This window comes from Nylanderia fulva, unplaced genomic scaffold (genome assembly GCF_048542155.1).
Source record: "Nylanderia fulva isolate GAGA-0341 unplaced genomic scaffold, ASM4854215v1 Scaffold6, whole genome shotgun sequence".
In the NCBI taxonomy this organism is placed as follows: Eukaryota; Metazoa; Arthropoda; class Insecta; order Hymenoptera; family Formicidae; genus Nylanderia; species Nylanderia fulva.
The window spans coordinates 3,209,792-3,230,264 of NW_028190698.1; the positions used below are offsets into that span (position 1 = coordinate 3,209,792).

The 20,473-nt window shown below is 37.6% G+C and overlaps 1 protein-coding gene and 1 long non-coding RNA gene across 5 annotated transcripts in view; one reads left to right on the top strand and one right to left on the bottom strand.

Moving 5' to 3' along the window:
* pxb (putative Hedgehog signaling attenuator pxb) overlaps nt 1–20,473 on the bottom strand; it is a 393,744-nt gene that overhangs the window by 43,908 nt on the left and 329,363 nt on the right. For all 4 annotated transcript variants that reach the window (XM_085487730.1, XM_029316242.2, XM_085487729.1 and 1 more), the window contains one exon: nt 10,867–10,979. In XM_085487730.1, the coding sequence (XP_085343856.1) occupies nt 10,867–10,979 (113 nt within the window). The remainder of the gene's footprint in view (nt 1–10,866; nt 10,980–20,473) is intronic.
* On the top strand, nt 12,060–12,907 carry LOC146720850 (uncharacterized). The gene is made up of 3 exons (XR_014925908.1): nt 12,060–12,492; nt 12,568–12,686; nt 12,759–12,907. It is a non-coding gene; the product is annotated as an uncharacterized LOC146720850 (long non-coding RNA).

Genomic DNA, 20,473 nt, shown 5'->3' on the forward strand with positions numbered 1-20,473 from the left:
CGATTTAAAAGCTTTTGGAGTTTGAAGAAACGAAAATTCTACAGTTCGAAAAATGGAAACTCTCCTTTGAAGGTTTAAAAAACCTTGAATGTTTATATATGTATATAAGTACTCTCAAAGAAGATCTTAAACTTTTTAAGAATTCAAAGCTGTAGATACGACACATACGACAACAAAACACACATCTGAAAATATTCAACGAACGACTATCTTGTCATTCCGTTCTATTTTTATAAAAATTGAACAATTTGAAAACACCTCGAAATGTGAATTTAAACACGATAATTCTGCATATAATTAAGATTAATATTTTAATGTTTTATAAATTATAAAATTGAGGTTTTTTAAATCTTTATTTTATATATAACATAAACAAGAGTTGAAATTAAAAAATATAAAAAATATATTTAAAATTAAGCGCGCTTAATATATTCATGAAAATAAATTGCTTTCTTTTTGTCGCATTAAGGAAAATCTAGATATCCGTCAGCAAAATTCAGAAATTTTATGTAACGTTGAAATAATATATTTTCATAAGAATGTAACTTTCGAATTAAAATGAAAAAAAAAATATTATTACAAGAATGAAAATAAACTTGTGTGAATATAGAATTTTCAAATCTAAAATCCAATTCTTCCGCGTATAGGTGTACGCTAAAAATTCTCTCCTTAATCGAATGAATCGATTAACAAACACGAGACATACATATATCTCGACAGTGAATCCTAGCTTCGCAAATGAGAAACACTGTAAACGCTCCCTCTCGCAACACATCCTCTGGCTATCAGAACCCCTTTATTATTCCCCTCTTAGGTCGCGTTCGCGAGTATATCACTGCCGGAACGACGCGACGGCGGTATATCTAGCGCATTCAACGTTCGCCAAAATCGGAGGCAGAACGGAGCTGCATCGCGTGTCGCGACGTAACGGATGCGGAATTGGCGCGTCGCGTCGCCGCGAAAGCTGCGTCCGGCCACTGCGTTGCAGTGCTACAACCACAATACGAATTAGCCTGGTACCTAATCGGATCGAATCTCTACCGGGCGGTATGCCGGGCCCGCGCTCGATCCTCTTCACTGCGAAACGGGGTCATGTGTGCGCGGCGTGTATCAAAATATATTGGAGAGGAAAAAAATACGCATTTGCTCTCTTTCTTTTTCGCATTTTTTCCCCGATACACGCTAACGTTATTTCTGTTACATTTTTTCCAGATCTGTTCAAGCACATGATGACGCTCGAGCGAGATTGAAAGACAACGTTGATTCAGTAAATTTCATCGGTTTGCTTTTATGGTAATCGAGAGAGATCTTTGGTTAAATAATTCGGTAGAATTTAATAGATATTTCGTCTATCCGCAAACATTGATTCTACCGTGAAATATATCGCTCTGATATATCAAATCAAAGAGTAATACGACTTGCTTAAAGCTAGATTTAATCGGACGTAGAGATGAGAGTGGAGGGAGAGAAGTTCTCGCGGACGATAAAGCTCGAAGATCATTCATTTAGCGGAATAAAGTTCGCGCGTGCAACCCGTTCCGCAGGATCGATTAGTATTCATATTATGCGCGGGATCTGCGTAAAGGAGCTTAAGTCTCGCGCAAATTGAAGAACGTATCTACCAGCCACTTATTCCGTATCTCATTAAACTCGTAAGCCGCGATCATCCGCGTCGGCCTAGCGAGTTTCGCATAAGCTCGCCAACTCGAGCTGAAAGAGCTCGCCAACTCGAGAATTAAAATAAGATCATTTAGGGACATTGGGCGTGTGAAAGAAGAAGAAAGAGATCTATCGGTGTTTTTTTCCTCACGAAAAAAATTAATAAATTAGATGCAACGTTGTGTCAAAAATTAATTATCTTCTGAAAATTCTCTCAGGTTCGATAGCTGTCAAATTCGAAAGTCCGATAATAATTGTGAGAAGAACGGTTTTCGTCAAGTTCTCTTTTAAATTTGAGTCCTAGAGTTCAATAGACTTAAAGTTCGAAAGTCGGAAAAGGAAATCGAAGATTTGAAAATTCGTATAGATTCGAGCGATTTTACTACTAAAACTCGCGATTCGCTTGCACGTCATGGTGTCGCGTTGACATCAAGTTGCACGACAGGACGTGCGGAGGCATCATGGGAAATCCTGTCGGCGCCTGCGAAGGACCCAGCGACATGTCTCCTCGAACATGATGTGCTCTCTCTCTCTCTCTCTCTCTCTCTCTCGTCGAGATGAATGCATGCCGTCGTCTCTGATGGCCTGTCATCACCAATTATAACCCATTCAGGACCGCGCGCCGTGGGTTAAATTATCCATAGACCGGGCCAAACCCGTTCCGAATACACGTGTGTAGAAACAACAAGCGTGAATCCTCCTCTCGCACCCTCTTCGCATCCCCCCGCCCTTGTATTGCCGCCCCCGATAATTCGTCGAAATTGCAGCCGCGCACATAAACGCAGGCGGTATCGCATGCAACGCGTTGCAAAGTGTTGCATCCACCCCCGAACGTCGCGCACAATGGTATCCTGATTACTCGTTTTACGTACAAGTGTCTCTAAAATAAACTGGCGGACAACCGTCAAAAATTACGCTTACAATGACCGCTCAATGAATGATGGAATAAATTATAAAATAATGACTGGAATATATATATATATATATATATATATATATATTTTTTTTTTAATACGAAGGGGAAAAGAGCTCTTTCGTTTGCGCAAATTATTCGCAAAAATATTTGGCGAAGTGAGATTCTCCTCGTACAACGTTTTGATATATGTTTCTCCCGAGTTCGGCATCATTTCTCTTCGCTATCAGAGCTGCTTCGCCGTCTCGTAAGGCCTTTCGTGGTCTCGCATTTACGTTGCCAACGTACCGATGCAAAATTAAAGTGACAGCGATCCTGCGCCCGAGGCAGGACACGGGATTATGCGAAACCGGAAACGATTTATTCACGCCAGAGATGTTTCGCGAGGACCTTACCCGACGAGTCCTGTCGTCTTTGAAGTGACTGGAAACCCCTTGTAAAATAATCCGGCGCAAAATTGAAAATAGAAATAGAATTATATTTAACTATATTATATACAGAGATATAATATCATGGAAGAGAAATAAAAATTTTCTCGTACTTTTAAAGATTGATAATTTTAGAGCGATTTTTAAAATAAATTATATGCTATTTACATTTTTAATTATTTAATACCTACATAAAACTCGATTTTTTAAGGATTTAAAATTTGCAATTAAACTCAAGATAAATTTCTATTTATAATTTTATGTACCATGTATCCTGAGAGATATACATATGTATGTGTATATCTTGATATGCATATTTTACCTTTTCAAATACACGTAAAATTGCAAATGAAATTCTATCCTAAATTTCGTCGCGAATTATAGATCGTTCAAAACGAGTTTACAATTCCATCGATTACAATTTCGATAAAAATTCTACCGCTGAAAAGTTCATAAAATTTTCTGCGTTATTTTAAATTTTGTAGATCCTCTTTACATTTTACACCCTCGCTCTTTCGTTACGCGAAGGTTTAATTCTAATGATTTCAGCAACCGTGTCTGACAATTTTCCCGCCGGTGTTCCCGGTAATATCCGTAAGTGCATCCCGCATGCGATTTTCTTGTGCATTTCCTTTTTGTCTCGCGTCGCGAGAGAAAAGAAAAGGCAGAAGAGACGGGAAGAAAGAGAGAGAACTGGTTATATATATATATTTTTGAGATATCCGAGATGCGCGTTAACAAGTAATGACTGCAAAGACGAAAATGACGACCAAGAAATGTCTGGTGCATCAAGGTAGCGTTGTCTAAGCAAGTCTGTGCATCCACTCTACTTAATTGCTGATGTTCATGTAATACATATGTGCGTGAATATACTTTATATACTTTCTTACACTGTATCTTGTGCGTGACAATCTGCCCGTGAAAAAAATAGATGATTTACTATCTGCAGTTTACACGACAGATAAAGAAAAGGTATATTTAACTTCGAGAATGATGATGACTTCGAAATAGATGAGAGAAAGTGAGATGCGGAGCAAAAATGCACACACACGCATTAAACGTTAATATCGAAGTGGAAAAGAGGGTTCGAAATATAAGCAAAGAAGAGGGAATTTAAGCCGGTTGATCCTTTTTCTAGTTGAGAACGCGCATTTCCGGTAACATATATTTTACTTTCCCTAAAATTTTAACTCTTTAATTTCCGGTTTTTTCGCTATGGTTCCTCCACCTGTTCCAACAAGGGAATCTCATTTAATTCTTTATAAGGAATAAAAAGAGAAATATAGGGGGATATTTGAAAGTTTTACAACCAACTCATAATTTCGCAAATTAAGAATTCAATTTTACGCCGATCTCTAAATTTTTCATTCGGCGCTTTTTATAATTCGTATATGTGTATGTTTATTGGGTTGCCGTTTACATGTTTACTCGCTGTCATCGCTGTCGAAGTTCCGTCGGAACTTGACGTTATTCAAGAAACAGCTATCGGATTTCTCGGCAACAAACTGCAGATATAAACAAGGTAAAGCCGATCGTCCGATTCGTTTGTTTGTCGTATGAAATAACCGGGGATTTGTTTGTCAACCGTCATATACGATCTCGAATTGTGTCACCAAAAAGAAAAAAAGACAGGGGAGAGAAAAAGAGAGAAAGAAAAAAGAATCCCTCAGAACGATTTCCAAACTTGTCAGTTCCATGCTCTTCTTTAAAAATATTTTTCCCGTTCTGCTTTTAATAAATATTAAACTCGATATTAAAATTTGAAATTTATATTTAAGCTATGCATTGTAATTATATTTCACACAAAAATGTAAATTAATTTTTTCTCGTCCACTATTAATTAAATATACTCTTTACATTTTCTTGGAAAATTATTCGCGTTTATTATTTGAATAGCAATATTTTGAATAAACACGACAGAAATAGAGTATAACATTTTCTCTTCTAATGTTTCAAATTTTCTATATTCAAAGTTTTAAGATTTAAAAAGTTAAATGAATATTTTTCTATATTTCTCAAATTAATTGGCTAAATTAATTTTCTATGTTAAAAAAAGTATTAATATTTTCGGAGAAGTCTCAGTTAAAAATTATAAAATTAAATTTGGCGTTTGCTACATACATTTTTCTTTTAGAGAGATATTTTTGAAACATCTCGTACTGCTTTTTTAAAAATTTTCCGAGTTAGTTTGGGCACCGACATTCTCTCTCTCTCTCTTTCTCTCTATATAAATATATATATATATATAAAGGCAGACCGAGACGACGAATGGAAAGGGCGAAACGCTCATGCAATGCAGATCGTTAAAGCAACCTCGTCGTACCGGTGACCCAAATGTGGCTTATGGAGACAAAGCGTAGCAAGGCGGCGGGAAATTGAGGAAAAGGGAAAAGAGCCGATGGGGAGGAAGCGCCACGAGAATGGCGCCCGCTTACGTTTCCGCTCGGTCTCTCTCTCCCTCTGCAATTCCTCTCTTCCGGTTTCCTCGCGCGAATCCGAGTGACATTATCTTATACAGGAAAATGTTGATAAACAGGGTTTCCTCGTTTTATACCGAATTAAGTTCATTTTGACGTACGCGGTTTCGATAACGCGTTATTTTTCGACAATAGGCATATTTATATGGAAAATAAAATTTTTGGAAAATAATTTTAGGAAAACTGATTGTGTGAATGTGTTATAGAAAAATATTATACCGACTCGAGAGTAACTGTTTTTTAGCGTATTGAATAATATATTTATTAAATAATGAATATGATAATTTCCTTTTCATAAAATTGTAGAATACCTTGTTATTTTTATTATAACAAAGGATAATTCGATGAAATAAAACGAGAACATTTTGAGCGCTAAATTTACGATATGCGAATACGAGCTGGTGTTCGTGCGATATATTCAACGGTAAATGTGGCCATTCGCTTTTCGTTCCTCGATTACGTCGAACGCGCGGTCTCGGTGCATTAAATAAAACTCGGAATCGGACGGCCACACATTCGGATTTAAACGTGAACAAGGGTGCGAATGCGCGGGGCTAAGACGCGATAGAAAATAGAATTGACGATAGTTAGAGCTCGGAATGGGCGGACGAGAGGATAGCGGACGAGGATACGCGAGGATGGGAAGGAACACGATTCTGATTAGCATACAAACTACGCGCGGTCGTGTCGGTTCTCTCTCCGCGTTTCTGATTGTGTGCGCAGTGTCGTATAGCTAAAGAGCCGTTGATTCTTACGGAGAATCTAGATTTGCACAGCCTCCGAATCACTCGCGTAAAAATAAAATTCATTATTCTACGTTAACGACGTTAATAAGATGTTATACAAGCCTTTCTCTACCACAGAAAAAAAGAAATCCTCGATTCAAGTATATTTTTATTCTTGAACGCTATTTGATTGATTGAAGCATAGAATGCTCTTTGTAATTACAAATTTTTATTTGCCTTAATAATAAATAAGTTTGTGTAAAGTATATTTTATCTTTAAGATATATTCTTGTTTTAAAAATCGCATATATGGTAAAAACAAACTTAGTCACATTTGAACCAAGAATTATTATATATTTTTGAAAGTACCGCTTATATCCGATGCACACTTCTCACTTGTCCTTGCAATATTTATAAGTAAATTTCAGCTTCAACCAAGAATATTTTGCACTTTGTTTTAAGGATAAATTATCCTTTATCCAAAATTATTTTTATTTGGCGCTATTATAAGGATAAAATATACTTGAATCAAGGCATATTTGCATTCTCTCAAGGATACTGTTTTTTCTGTGTACACAAACCCTTTTCTTATTCTTATTTTCGCATTTTATATATCTATAAAGTGAAACACTCAATAGAAAAAATTCACAGTTAAATATTTCTATTCAAACATTTATTTTATACACAAACTTTAAATTCGAATAAAGATTTTTTAATAAAAGAAGAGACTCTGCGATTCGACTTTCAAGTTGGTAATTTTGGATTTAAATTGCTTTCATATCGCTTTAAGGTATAGTTACGATTCTGCGGGTAAAAACACGGAGAAAGATATGTAATAATGTAGAGAACCGACGAGAGAAACCGCGAAAACGTGCGAAACGCAAAAGAGAAATATCGGGAAAAGGAGGCCGATGCCACTCACAAAGTAATGAGCCGCGAGACGTCGCAATACTCGAGACATCACGCTCGACAATAAACCACAGTAATTACGCGAAAACAGAGTCACGATTGTGTCCCGAATGGCGAAGAAATTTCAGCGAGATCTTTTAAAACGAGAATTTGCACAGAGACCGTTTGCAGCAGTTGCTTATTAATCTGATCGGCGATTGAATTCTGTAGTTAATAAGAAAAAAAAAATTTTTTTTAAAGAGAATTTATTATTTAGAAATAAAAATCTGTTAAATCTTAAGAAATTATGTCTTTTTTTAGAAAAAAATATCCGAATTGAATTTTGATATTTATAAATGAAATGATATAATCCAGAGTCTCTGATACAATTCTATTTTCTGACATGAGTAACACATCCAATTAAAATTCTTCTGACCAGACATCTAATTATATTATAATCAGTCTTTATATTCGTCGTAGGGTCTATACAAGAGTCCACTACATCCATTATGCTAAAAGATTACGATACCACCCATAAAGAACGCGAATATATGAACCGGTAACACTTGAGATACTAACGGTGTGGTCGTCGATAATGGACGGGCATAAACGATAAATGCGCGAAAACAGGGCCGTCGTTGTGGAATAACGTCTTCGAGGACCGCCATAAAATCGCACCGAACGATTGAATGCCGGGTACTGTGCGACACACAGAATCCGTCCTCTCGACCAGCGATTTCTGGCTCGGTGTTCATCGATCGATCATTAGATAGGACGGAGAGGCGCTGCTCATTAGAGGGTTAATCGAGTTGATAGTCAGTCGAGTGATCTGGAGATCACATGGATAGGCGGGTGAAATCAATTGACTAAGGACAGAGATTAGAGCGAGGCAAATATTAATCGACATGATTCCAATCATTAATGTCTCTTATATCTTATTTTTTTTTTAATATTTTTCTTTTTTAAAATTAAATGGATATTTTATCATTTAAAATTCATTAAAGAAGCGCAAGGAAAATTTGCGGATTTCTCTTTGAAGAGGCGTTCAAAGAGTAATAATAGAAGAAAGAGAGTATCAAATTGTCGAAATTTCTCTCTCTCTCTCTCTCTCTCAATCGACTAGGGACAGTAATTAAAACGAGGCAAATATTAATCGACCTGATTCCAATCATTAATGTCTCTTTCTGCATTATTTTTTTAAATATTTTTCTTTCTTAAAATTAAATATTTTATGATTTAAAATTTACTAAAGAAGCGCAAGAAACCTCGGCGAGTTTACGAATCGAAAAAGGATAATAACACAGAAAAAAAAGAATCCTTGATTCAAGTATATTTTTATTCTTGAACGCTATTTGATTGATTGAAGCATAGAATGCTCTTTGTAATCACAAATTTTCATTTGCCTTAATAATAAATAAGTTTGTGTGAAGTATATTTTATCCTTAAGATATATTCTTGTTTTAAAAATCGCATATATGGTAAAAACAAACTTAGTCACATTTGAACCAAGAATTATTATATATACTTGAAAGTACCGCTTATATCCGATGCTCACTTGTCACTTGTCCTTGCAATATTTATAAGTAAATTTCAGCTTCAACCAAGAATATTTTGCACTTTGTTTTAAGAATAAATTATCCTTTATCCAAAATTATTTATATTTGGCGCTACTATAAGGATAAAATATACTTGAATCAAGGCATCTTAGCATTCTTTCAAGGATACTGTTTTTTCTGTGAATATATAGGCGAAAGAGAAGAGTATCGAGTTGTCGAACTTCCTCACGTGTGTCTCCTATCCGTCTTATCGAGAGCCGTTCCATTTTTTCCCGCGCGTTCAATCAATGCGCGAAAGAGCAACCGATTCGCGCGTTCGTAAATCTCCCAAGTAAGCTTGCGCCCGGTAAATGTACCTTTCCCGTGTACCGCGGATCCGCACGAATCGTGCTAGCGTAGCATGAGCTACCGTGTCACAAATTACCGGCGCGCTGTGTTCCGTTGTCGGCGTTGTACGTAACAGCGCCTGAGCGCACGCCCATTTCTAGAATGGCCTATTTCTGCGTAATTTACGAACTCGACCGGAATGTCAATTAGGCGTATCGTTCCGCCCCACTCGCCGTCGACCCGTGAAGCAAAGGTTGAAGGCGGTCCTCTTGAGGTTTTGTGTTAGAATTTTAAAAATTTATGAGGTATTACGTTCGCAGAGACAGATGGAAAAAATATGTCCGAGTTAACCCGAGATTTTCTGAATGAAGGATTCGACCGAAGAATGGGACCGGAATGACCGAAATAAAACTCGACTTGGAATTGTGCAAGTTTTTCGAATTTCGAAAGAATGCTTGAAAAATCGAGGGTAGAACCGCTGTTAAAGATGAGTTACGACTCGGTTGTTTGCAGATCAGAGAAACACGATCAGAGCAAAACCAACATTCTGATTGGCTTGTGGTAGAGTAGAAACGTTTTTTTACTTAATTTAGGGCCCATTAGTGTAACGACGTCGCCCTATTTCCTCTTCCGTATCAAGATGACACGGATAAAAAATTGCAAATGGGAAAAAAATAACGGGTTTCGCGAGCAATTTGTGTCTCTCAATTTTACTCTTTGTAAAATTATCTTTGCTATACCTAATTGTTTTATTTCGCGCGGTTTCTCTCTTTTTTTCGCGGCATCACCAAGATGGCATCCTCTTCTCGTTAATTACAAAGTCATCATCTAATCTCAAGCACCACGACCTAGATCTTGGTACGCGATATGGGAACCAGAGCCACAAGCTGTCGGGAACACGGTTAGGTATTAATTAAAGTGGCAGGCCTTCTCGTCGCGTCTTCGGATGCTCTATATTCGAGTAACTCAGAATATATGTTCAAGAACATCCTCTCGATCGTTTTGTTCGTTATAAAATGACGGGACAAAAGTCACGTAAAAATTCGTGTGCAAAATTGCTAGTATAAATCTTTTAAAATGAATGTTATTGTTCCTATTCAGGGCAATTGCTATTTCCGTTTGCAAAAGTGATTTATTTATTCAGATATTTGTCTATTATAATACACTAGCTTATTGTAATTCTACGTTAGTCTTTGTTCATTTTGTCAATTTCTATAAGAGATATATATTTTTCTAAGAGAATGATTTATTCTCCTTAAATAACTGCCAAATACCGTTGCACGCCTAATTTTATGGGAGCAAATAAATCTCGGAGAGACAAAAGAGACTTCAGAAAGTCCGAAAAATACATATAAGGCAAATGCAAATATATTGCGCAAATGCCCTTATTCAGCGATTATTTTGCAAAGTAACGTATTCCATATAGACCAAAAGCTACCCCTCGGTGCGTCCCATTACGTCGTAGATCATCGCGCGGGACGAAGAATAACCGAGACGCTGTCGGAAGCATGCGCTATTTGGCTCCGGAGCATCTCGTCCTTGCTCTATTTTTGACTAATTTGGAAACGATCGGCTCTTTCTTCGCGTAACCTGTTACGACCTCCTTCTTCCCCTATCCCTCTCTCCACTCGTAGTTTTCCAAGCCACCCCATGTGGTCGTTCCATTGTCTTCCTCCGGATCGTGAGGCTCTGGTCGAACGATCTCTCTCTCGAACCCATGAAATACGGTCACAATCTGAACGACTTTTCGACCTTCGAGACGACGTCCCGGCGCGAATGAAACCGGCGTTTTATTACGGAAGGCGATCGCCGACGGTTCTCAGATTTTACAAAAAACTTTGCATGTCGACAATAGAGAGATTGATAAGAGGAGTGAATTTTTAGGACACTTACTTCCAGAAGACGACGGACACGATCGCGGCCATCAGTAGTAGAACCACCGCGCAGGTGATGATCAGGGCAGTGCTTTGCAGCGATGGATTCGTATGATAAGAGGCGTCGATCATCTGAAAAAGACATAATTAAAATCAGATAAGAAATATATGTCGGCTCTCAATATTAATAATAATAATAATAATATATGAATTTTAAATCGGCCCAAGCGCAAAAAATTAATTCTTCGGTATTGTATTTATTTTTCTCCATATGTAAGTTCGAGATTAATTTATATATGGAACTTAGTAATTTCAACTCGACTTATTTTATGTTTAATAATGTATGTTATCAACAGACTTTTGGCACGCCTATGGGTTCCCCCCTCTCACCGATTATTGCGGATATCACGTTGCAAGATTTGGAGAGTAGAGCAATTGCTGCGATTCCATTGTCATTTCCATTTTATTTTAGATATGTTGACGATATCGCGTTGGCGGCCCCACCCTCCATGCTTAAAATAGTTTTAAACACTTTCAATTCTTTCCATCCTAGATTGCAGTTCACCATGGAGGAGGGGGTTGACAACCGATTGAATTTTTTAGATGTCACCATTATTATAAATAATGGGAGCATTGAGTTTGATTTGTTTCATAAGCCGACGTATTCAGGTAGATATTTAAATTTTGAATCGCAGCATCCTCTCTGTCATAAAAAAGGCACCATTATCAGCCTCATAGATAGAGTTTTTTGGCTATCTCATCCGAAATTCCATAAAGTTAACTTTGAGTCTATGATTGGAGTTCTTTTGTCTAATAATTATCCTCTCAATTTGATATTTCATACATTACAAGCGCGGTTAAAAAAGTTGTTCTTCCGCTATAATAATAAGTTGCATAACAATAGAGCAAATGTATGCAATGACAAGATTCTAACGCAGAAAAAAGTTTCGTACTTTAATATTCCGTATATTAATAATGTATCGAAGAGAATCGAGGACATTACACGTGATTTGGATGTCATTCCATCATATACAGCAATTAACAGTCTCCGTAAATTCATTAAAGTACACAAGGATAAGTTACCAAGAGAACTCCATAATAATGTAGTTTATAAAATTGATTGTATGGATTGTGATGCGTCGTACGTAGGGCAGACGGGTAGATTGTTGAAAACTAGGATGAAAGAACATCGCAACAACATAAAAAGAAACGCGTCACAATTATCAGTCATATCGGAACATAGATTATTGAACCATGAATTTAATTGGGAGGATGTAAAAGTCTTAGACGAGGAGCCTTTTTTAGGTAAACGTTTGATATCCGAAATGATCCACATAAAACGTCAGAGGAATAGTTTAAATTTACATAGCGACACTGATAAATTAAACGAGAATCTTGATCTGTTAATAGAAAAATTTACCAAAATCTAGCTTTGTGATTTTACATAGCCGGGTTTTTTTGTTAGACTTTTGACATGAGTGCCGATTAGTTTAGTTGTTTTTATTTTTATTTTTATTTTCATATTTTATTTTTATATTTGTTTTTTGCGTATATATGTATCGACTGTGTCGAGGTAGAATACCGCACAGTCGTTAGAGTGATGTGTCACGTGTAGCATCGTCTTCTCTCTGTTTTTGCTGTCGGGGTGAGTGTTCTTCCCGGTTCTTAATTTTTAATTCTTGTGAATTGTTCTACGTTTAATTTATACCATGTTGATTAGTGTTGGTAAGGGAGTCACTGCTCCGCTTCCTTCCTGACGATGGTCACCGTTAGGGAGACACTCCGACGGCCGGACGGTTTGAATAGGGAGGAGAATGATATTTAATTTATTTGCGGATTGTATGTATACGAGTTTTATAATTTTCTGATTGTACCGATTATCTTCTATTTTTGTTTCTTTGTATTTTGCAGCTACTGAAGAAGACCCGAAGTGGGTCGAAACGTTTAGAATTTAATAAATGAGTTTGACTTGAGATCTCATTTTAATTTATTAATTTTGTGCATGTCATCCGCATAGGCTCCGATTGCCGTCGAGATTTTATTTTTATTGTAACACAATAATTCAAGCCGAGATTAATAGTTTTTTTATATTAGTAATTTCAAACCAAGAGATACAGTACCGATTTAAAATTCATATATTATTACATAATTAAAATGTTAGAATATATTTTAGAGCGAATATCGACCTTGTGTCAATTTTTTTAAGACAAATCTGGGATTATTTTACGATGCTTGCTTAAATGACTTTTGGCTTCCGACTATATTAGATATCTTCGAATATCTCACATATGCATATTTATAATCCCTATGAATTCAAAAATATTGAATTACAAAAGTAAAATCATATAAGCTCAACGTGACTTAATTTCAGATTCAATCTGTCAAATATAATTTTGCTAAAATTATTATTACTACGACAAATGCAGCAAATTCATTTAATAAGGTATATTTAAGGTAGATTTAAATTTGTACACACATGCAGTAAATCTCAAGTTCTAAATCTTCTTCATTGCCAATATATTCCGATAATTCGGTGAATTAATTCGCGAACGAATCGCTTGTTCATACGTTTACAGAACGGATTTTGACATGTCGCCGTTTTAAAGGGACCGGAAACCGCTTCGCGATGACCGATATTAAGAGAGAGAAAGAGAGAGAGAGAAAAATCGCGAGTATAAATTTCCTCATTTTCTCGCGGAAGAGAGTTGTATAACGCGCTATGGCATTCTGCGGTAATATTACGCGATATCGTGGTGTGTTATTACGCCGCTGCGGGCGCGATAATACCGGAAGAGGCGAATTAATCGCCGTGGAAACGGCTTCGTTCGTTCATTCCGAAAGACTGAATCGAGACAGCGCGCAGCTTTGTGCATCCATGAGGACGTTAGCTTTTGCAACGTCAAGAGAAACTCGTGCGTTAAACACTGTCCGCATGTCAAAGAGTTGCAAAATTTGTGCACATCTTATATTTCTAGTATATATTCATCGTTGTCGCTTTATTTCTAATAAAATATCAAAATTTTGTAACATAAACCTGATATTTATAAAACGAGTTGATATATAAATCGATGATTTTTATCGAAATAATCCTAGTCTGCTATTTTTGTAGCTGCTGTTCAGCCTCGTATAGCGACTGCTAGGTGGGAGGGCTTTCGTAATAAACAAGTTATCACAAGCTATTTTGCGATATATGCATACCGAAGAAACTTGACAATTCGATAGAAACTTAAGTAGTTTGATGAATTTTCTATCAAAAATTCACAAATTGATTTACCAAAGTTTTATGAGGAATTAATATTTAAATAATTCATTGTTCAATATCTCTCGTAAGAAGATTTTCGGAAGTCAAGACATTCGAGCTCTTCGAGTTCATCGATATAACCTTGCTCGAGGCGAAAAATCCCTCGAGAATCGATTTGCGGACCTCTCATATCGATAACGATGAGAAATACCTTCGGATCTTTATTTAGAGTTCTCTGCGAAGGGAGAGAAAGGGAGAGCGCGAGAAATTTCGCGGCCAAAATTCCTCGTTTCTCGATATCGGCGATGGCGATGGCGTCGTTCGGAACGCCGGAAATTCGTATCGGAATCTCTCCCCTCCTCCACAATTATGGCAGGGATTCTTCATAAGAGGCACGTAAGTGCGTCGGGAAGTGCCCGGACACACGTGCCGAGTATGACGAAGTCGAGAAAAAAGGCAATGGCACGGTTTCGTTCCTCGTGAGTGAGTTACGTGGGACGCCTGCGAAAAAGGGAAAGTGATTTTCCCGAAGGAATAACAGGACTCCGCAGGGGGCCAGAGGAAGGGTATACTTCCGTTCATCGTCAGATCGGACCCTATCGCCATTTTCATTGTCGTCTTCCCGTCGTATCGATCGAGTGGTATTGTGCAAGCAAGATTCATTTACCTGATTTTGAAAGAGGTTCAGAAAGGCAAAGGGCTGGTTTTTCGAGGTCACTAGAAGAGTTGCTTAAATTCGCATCGATAGCATTGTCGTCTTTTTAAAAAAGAGTGATGCGATACAACAATGCGCGCAGTATGGAGTCAGATATTAAACTGCACGGTATTTTGAGGTGACACACGAGAAGGCGATAAATTTATCGGGAAGACTACGTGAACGGAAATGTTCGTGTCATCGCGAAAGAAATATGGTATGTCGTCCTTAAAAAGGACGACATATTTCCACACAAACTTTTAATTCCGTCAAGCCCGTGAAGCTCATTCGCAAGAAAATCGCAACACAATTTGAACATATTTAAGGTTGCATGATAAATGAACGTGTCAGAGAAATAAAGGAAATATTTCATTTATTCTTCGAAGAAAAATGACGATCATCAATTTTGGAGAAGGCCAAAATCAAGCCAAGTTCGATCCTTTGTATTCGTAATTGGCGTGTCGCAAAGTAATTTGCACAATTTCTCAAGAATTGGATCATCCATTAACTGTGACGACAAGGATTTCTGTCTTAATTAACATTTTGTAATATACACGGACAGGTTTCTTCAAGTTCTCTCTTTGCAGATAAGATTCTTTCAGATGTATCCAAAAAAGGAAAAAAAAATGCTAAATATTTCCGGCAGTATTAAGTAATCGAAAATTATCGTAATATTCGACCGAGAGCAGCGTGCTTTTAATCATCACCGATCGATATATTTACCGAGTGTAAAGGTCTTAATGTACATCTCGATGAGTGAAAAGCGCGATGAGGAATACACGAGCGATGAGATACATTGTGCGATGTGCTATTTGGCAGCAGGCCAAGGAAAGCAACATTTATCAAAGCTTTCGCGGGCACGCGTGTAATACGCCTACATAAAAGATGTGTGTGCTCTTTGCTTATTATTCTCTTCCTTCATTCATTTATCTTTTTTTTTGCAAATTTAAATATTAATCAAATTTTAAATAAATGTTGAAATTTAATTCCGATTAAAAGACATATCTCTATGACATTTTCATACCAAAATGTTATTATAATACGTGACGTTTTCTACCTAATTTTAGACCACTGATAATCTTGATAAAAGAGAGATTGAACTATGTTAACTATGATTCCGTGAACAATTAATTCTTAATAAGAAAATTATTAATTACTAATTTAATGAAATTAATTTTTTCCGTTACAACTACATTTTTTCTCCTCTAAGTAAGAGAAAATTCTGCCCTTTTGTTCCATAGAACCCCCTTACGACGCAGCATGCATCTATCCATTTATCTATCTATCGATCTACCTATCTGTCTACTCAGCTCTTCCTCCCCTCTTTTCATTTGCTCTTTCCCTCCCGATCTCTTTCACTCTCGCATCATCCGAAAGCAGCTTGTCCTCTTCTGATCCGCTTCGTTCTTCGCGCGGCGGCTCATCGCTCATCATTATCAGGATATTAATGGCGCCGGCTAATGGATTCAGCCGAGAGACCAGCGTCAGTAAGAGAATCTCCCTTCTTCTCTAAAAATGATCGCCTCTCTTCATCTTCTTCGTGCCCGTTTTCACAGCGCGACAGAATTCGAAAAATAGATACCGATAGCACGCGATGATGTATTTCTCATCGGGAAGACGATAGACTCCGGAAAAAGCGAGGAAAAAAAGCAAAAATACGAGGAGGAATTAGTGATCGAAATAAAAACCGGCAATTATCGAATAATCAATTTATGCAGATTTATTATCGCTACTTATAATTTATCACTCGTTATTGCAATTTTTTTCTTGACGATTAAAATACATCTTTTTACGATTTTTTTTTTTTTTTTAATAAGTTTTTTATCGTGGAAAATAAGTTGACGAAAATAGTGGAAACGCGCGCTTGATTTTGAAGAAATTCGGAGTCCAAGGATTTGTCGTCGAATTTTCTGCGCGGTTTTGCTGCAAATGCGATTTCGCTCGCAGACGCAAAAGAGCGATACCCATCCGAGTATAGACGGTGCATACGAGCTTCCGGATTCACGCGGTGGAACATCGGGCGAATTGAAGCCGGGAGTAACCCGACACCAGATCCAATTAATGGGTTTCTCGTGGAAAGCCGCGTGCGCGTTGCGCAATGAACGTAACAACGATCGTAATCGAACGGAACTGCGTCTCGTAAGGGAGGGTGAAAGTTCCCTGATTGCGGAGGGATACGGAGGGATAGGGATCGCGATGGTGAGCACGCATCTTACAATCTTACAAATTGCACGGAGTATCCAATTACAATCTCTTTTTACCCAGAATGATACATTTTCCGACAATATTTATAGCAAAAGAACCTATTTTCATTTTGTTTGCACTAGTATACATATACAATTTTCTATAAAATATTAAGAAGTAATTTATATAAAGAACATTTTGAAATCAATCTTTTAATAAAAAGTTTGCGAGATAACGTTGGAAGTGATACATTTGAATAATTGATGACGGGAAGTCGAGAGAGTTTCGCTTTTTCTTTCCTCGCGTAGGAAACGCAAGCTCGGTGCATTTTTGACTATTTTTCAAAATGGACGCTGCGCAAACGCATATTTCTGGAGGGGTAGCGCACCCCTCCGAATCAGATGAAGTTGAGGGAAAGCGCGTTTCTCTCCGATCGGACAGCGATATATCAATTAAGCGGTGCCTGTCCGACGCGCGCAACGGAACGCGGGATCGATCGATCGGCGATCGAGGATTTCACTCGTGCAGCGAGGAAGCGATAATATCGCGGGATTGTTTATGGATCGGTGAACAGCTACTGTTCTTCGGCGCCGCCGGTCGCCTATCGCGCTCCGGCCAGCTAGGCGACGTGTGTATTATTGGATAGATGTCATCTGCTCTCGTTGAAATTGTCCGTCGCGAAAGGAAAAAAAAAGTGAAAAAAAGAAGAAATGTTTCCGACAATTCGTTCATCGATCCGCCCTCCCGGTAATTTCACATTCGCAGTAAACTCACGCGAGTGCAAAAATGTCTCTCACCGTGGCACGAAACGTGACGTACCTCTGATTAATTTCGAGTTTCTCTTATTACTCTCGTTAAAGGAGCCTTATTAGCCTGTCAGGCGAAACGTTTCGAGAATAAGACTCTAATTGGAAGATAAATTCAAATAAAACTAGTCGCGGTTAAAAATGTTTTTTATATTACATTTATATATATTTTATTATAAAAATTATTATGAAAATTAATTATTATATTATCTAAACGACCCAAGGAGGATTATCTTTAGATTTTCGAACGCTCTTCGAGAGCTTCTGTACGTACAATTGTTATCGTAATCGACTGCCCGGGGTGAATGTCGCAACGATATCTGGAGTCCGATCTTATTGGCGGACTAAAGGTGCCCCCAACCCTTTTACCGCGTTATCGACGAGTTTCGGATCCTCTGATTCGCCCAGCATCTCGATTTGGCGACGCTCCGATTAATTAACGTCGCGGTCGTTAACGAAGTTCGACGGTGCGTGGAAAAAAGGGGTGACACGCAGCAAGAGAGAGAGAGAAAAAGGGGACGAGAGGGAGATCGAACGGTAAAAGTAGAGAGAAGGAAGAAAGAAGATTCCCTTTCGGTACGACTGGATGCAATCGATATCGCGTAATGCGATCTCACGGCCTGAGTGCAGGGAAACATATATACATATTATGTTACCGAGGGTATGTTTCGCCTATACGTGTGTATTATATATTGTGCGTGTGTATGTGTGTACGCGTACAAATAATACACGTCACAAATTGGATACATTGGGAGGGAGACGCGATGCGTTCTATAGATTTGTGCTTTTGTTTCACTACTCAGAATGTGCTTGTTAGCAAACCAGTATTTGAAAGAACACCGATTATCTCGCTGGAGATAGAGAGAGAGAAAGAGCGTGAAAAACAGTGAATTCTCCCTTGAGATGTGTTTCATGTTTAAAAAAATATAAAGGAGAGGAATATAAAACACATACACAAAACGCACGCGCGAAACTGGAAATGCATAATAAGATAAGACATATTAAAAGACAGATGAAAGTAGATAGAGACGCGGAATAGAAGGAGCACATGCAAGAGTAAAGATGTAACGATGTAACTTTAAAATTCTATTCAACGTTAAGAGGATGCTAATTATGATTGTGTTACCAACTTTAAGTTCAAGAGCTTTTTCTCATTGGCTATACAGACTGAAAAATCCTTCTCTACAATTAAAGTACTGATATTAATGAACGGGAAGCGTTGTAATTTCGTATAAAAAACAATAAAAGTGAAAAAAATTACAGTTTTTTATCGGCCTCTTGCATTATTAGCTCATAACAATACTTATTTAATACAAAAATACTGCAGTTTGTTTGTGCACAAAATGTGGCGCTCTCAATAGAGATGACATGAAAGAATAATACAGAAATAATAAAAATGAGATTAAAAGCCTGTATCAAAAGATTCGTATTTGAATTAATTATGCATGTATGTTTGCGCGCGGAATCGATGTCGAGGCATAAAACAGCAAAAATTAGTTGCCGAACAGCGCTCCCCATTCATTATTATCAGTACTTTCATTATGAGGGATTTTTCAATCTGTATATTCAATAAAAAGTGAACCTAACCTAACTTAAAGTCGGTAAAACAGAACAGCAGCAACATCTCTTTGAACGTTCCTCCTTAATATGCGTAATAACCGTAATAAACAATGATTTTATATATATATATATATTCAATAAAATTTTATATGTATATTCAATAAAATTTTATATGTATATTCAATAAAAAGTGAACCTAACCTAACTTAAAGTCGGTAAAACAGAACAGCAGCAGCATCCCTTTAAACGTTCCTCCTTATAATATCCGCAATAACCGATGATTTTATATATATGTATATCCTCTAGCATTAAACAATGATTCTAATATAACAATAATGTCTAACGATACCCCGTCGCAATTATAATTGCCGTAATATATTATTGATTCGCAGATATATTCACCCCGCGTTCAATTGCACGCGACTCCCGCGGAGAGTTCATACGTACGTTCATATACATACGTATGTGGGCGTATTCGCATGTGACGCACATACGGATACGTATGTACGCACGAAACGCAAACGAGCGTACACGCGAGACGTTAAATTCAGTGGCGCGGCATTAGCATAAACCGTGACGAGGGGTGAGAGGGAGGGGGAGGGGGAGAGGAACAACAATAGCTGGAGATGAGACTACGAGACAGATAGACATGCATATAGGGAGAGGGCTGGCGGAATGTCTGCTGGCTGAATCGAAAATCATCTCGTTCATTTAATTCACTCTCTCTCTCTCTCTCTCTCTTGTTTCTCTCGATTCCCTGTCTTCCTTTTCTCCAGCTTCGTTTTTTGGTAGCATTATCGTATAGTATATCACTTACTTTGGAGTCTTTATTTGAACCGATTGATTGTTCGAAACGTCAACTAATGTATTTTCGTAACATGAATTATTTTAGACTTAAAATACGTCTACATAAATTTTCTTCCATTCCTCTGCTATTCTTTTTTCGTGTTTTTTCCCCCTGCTTTTTTTCCTGCCGATTCGCATTTTCACCGTAACTCCAGGTTCAGGACAGTTCAGACACGCTAATTACGCATTTGTCCAGGAATTTGCATGCGTTACCCCCTGGAAACGTGCGAGGGCAGGAGAGAATTCGTGTGTCCACGTTGTGTATAACGATTCGTTACCGAACCCTAGCGCAATC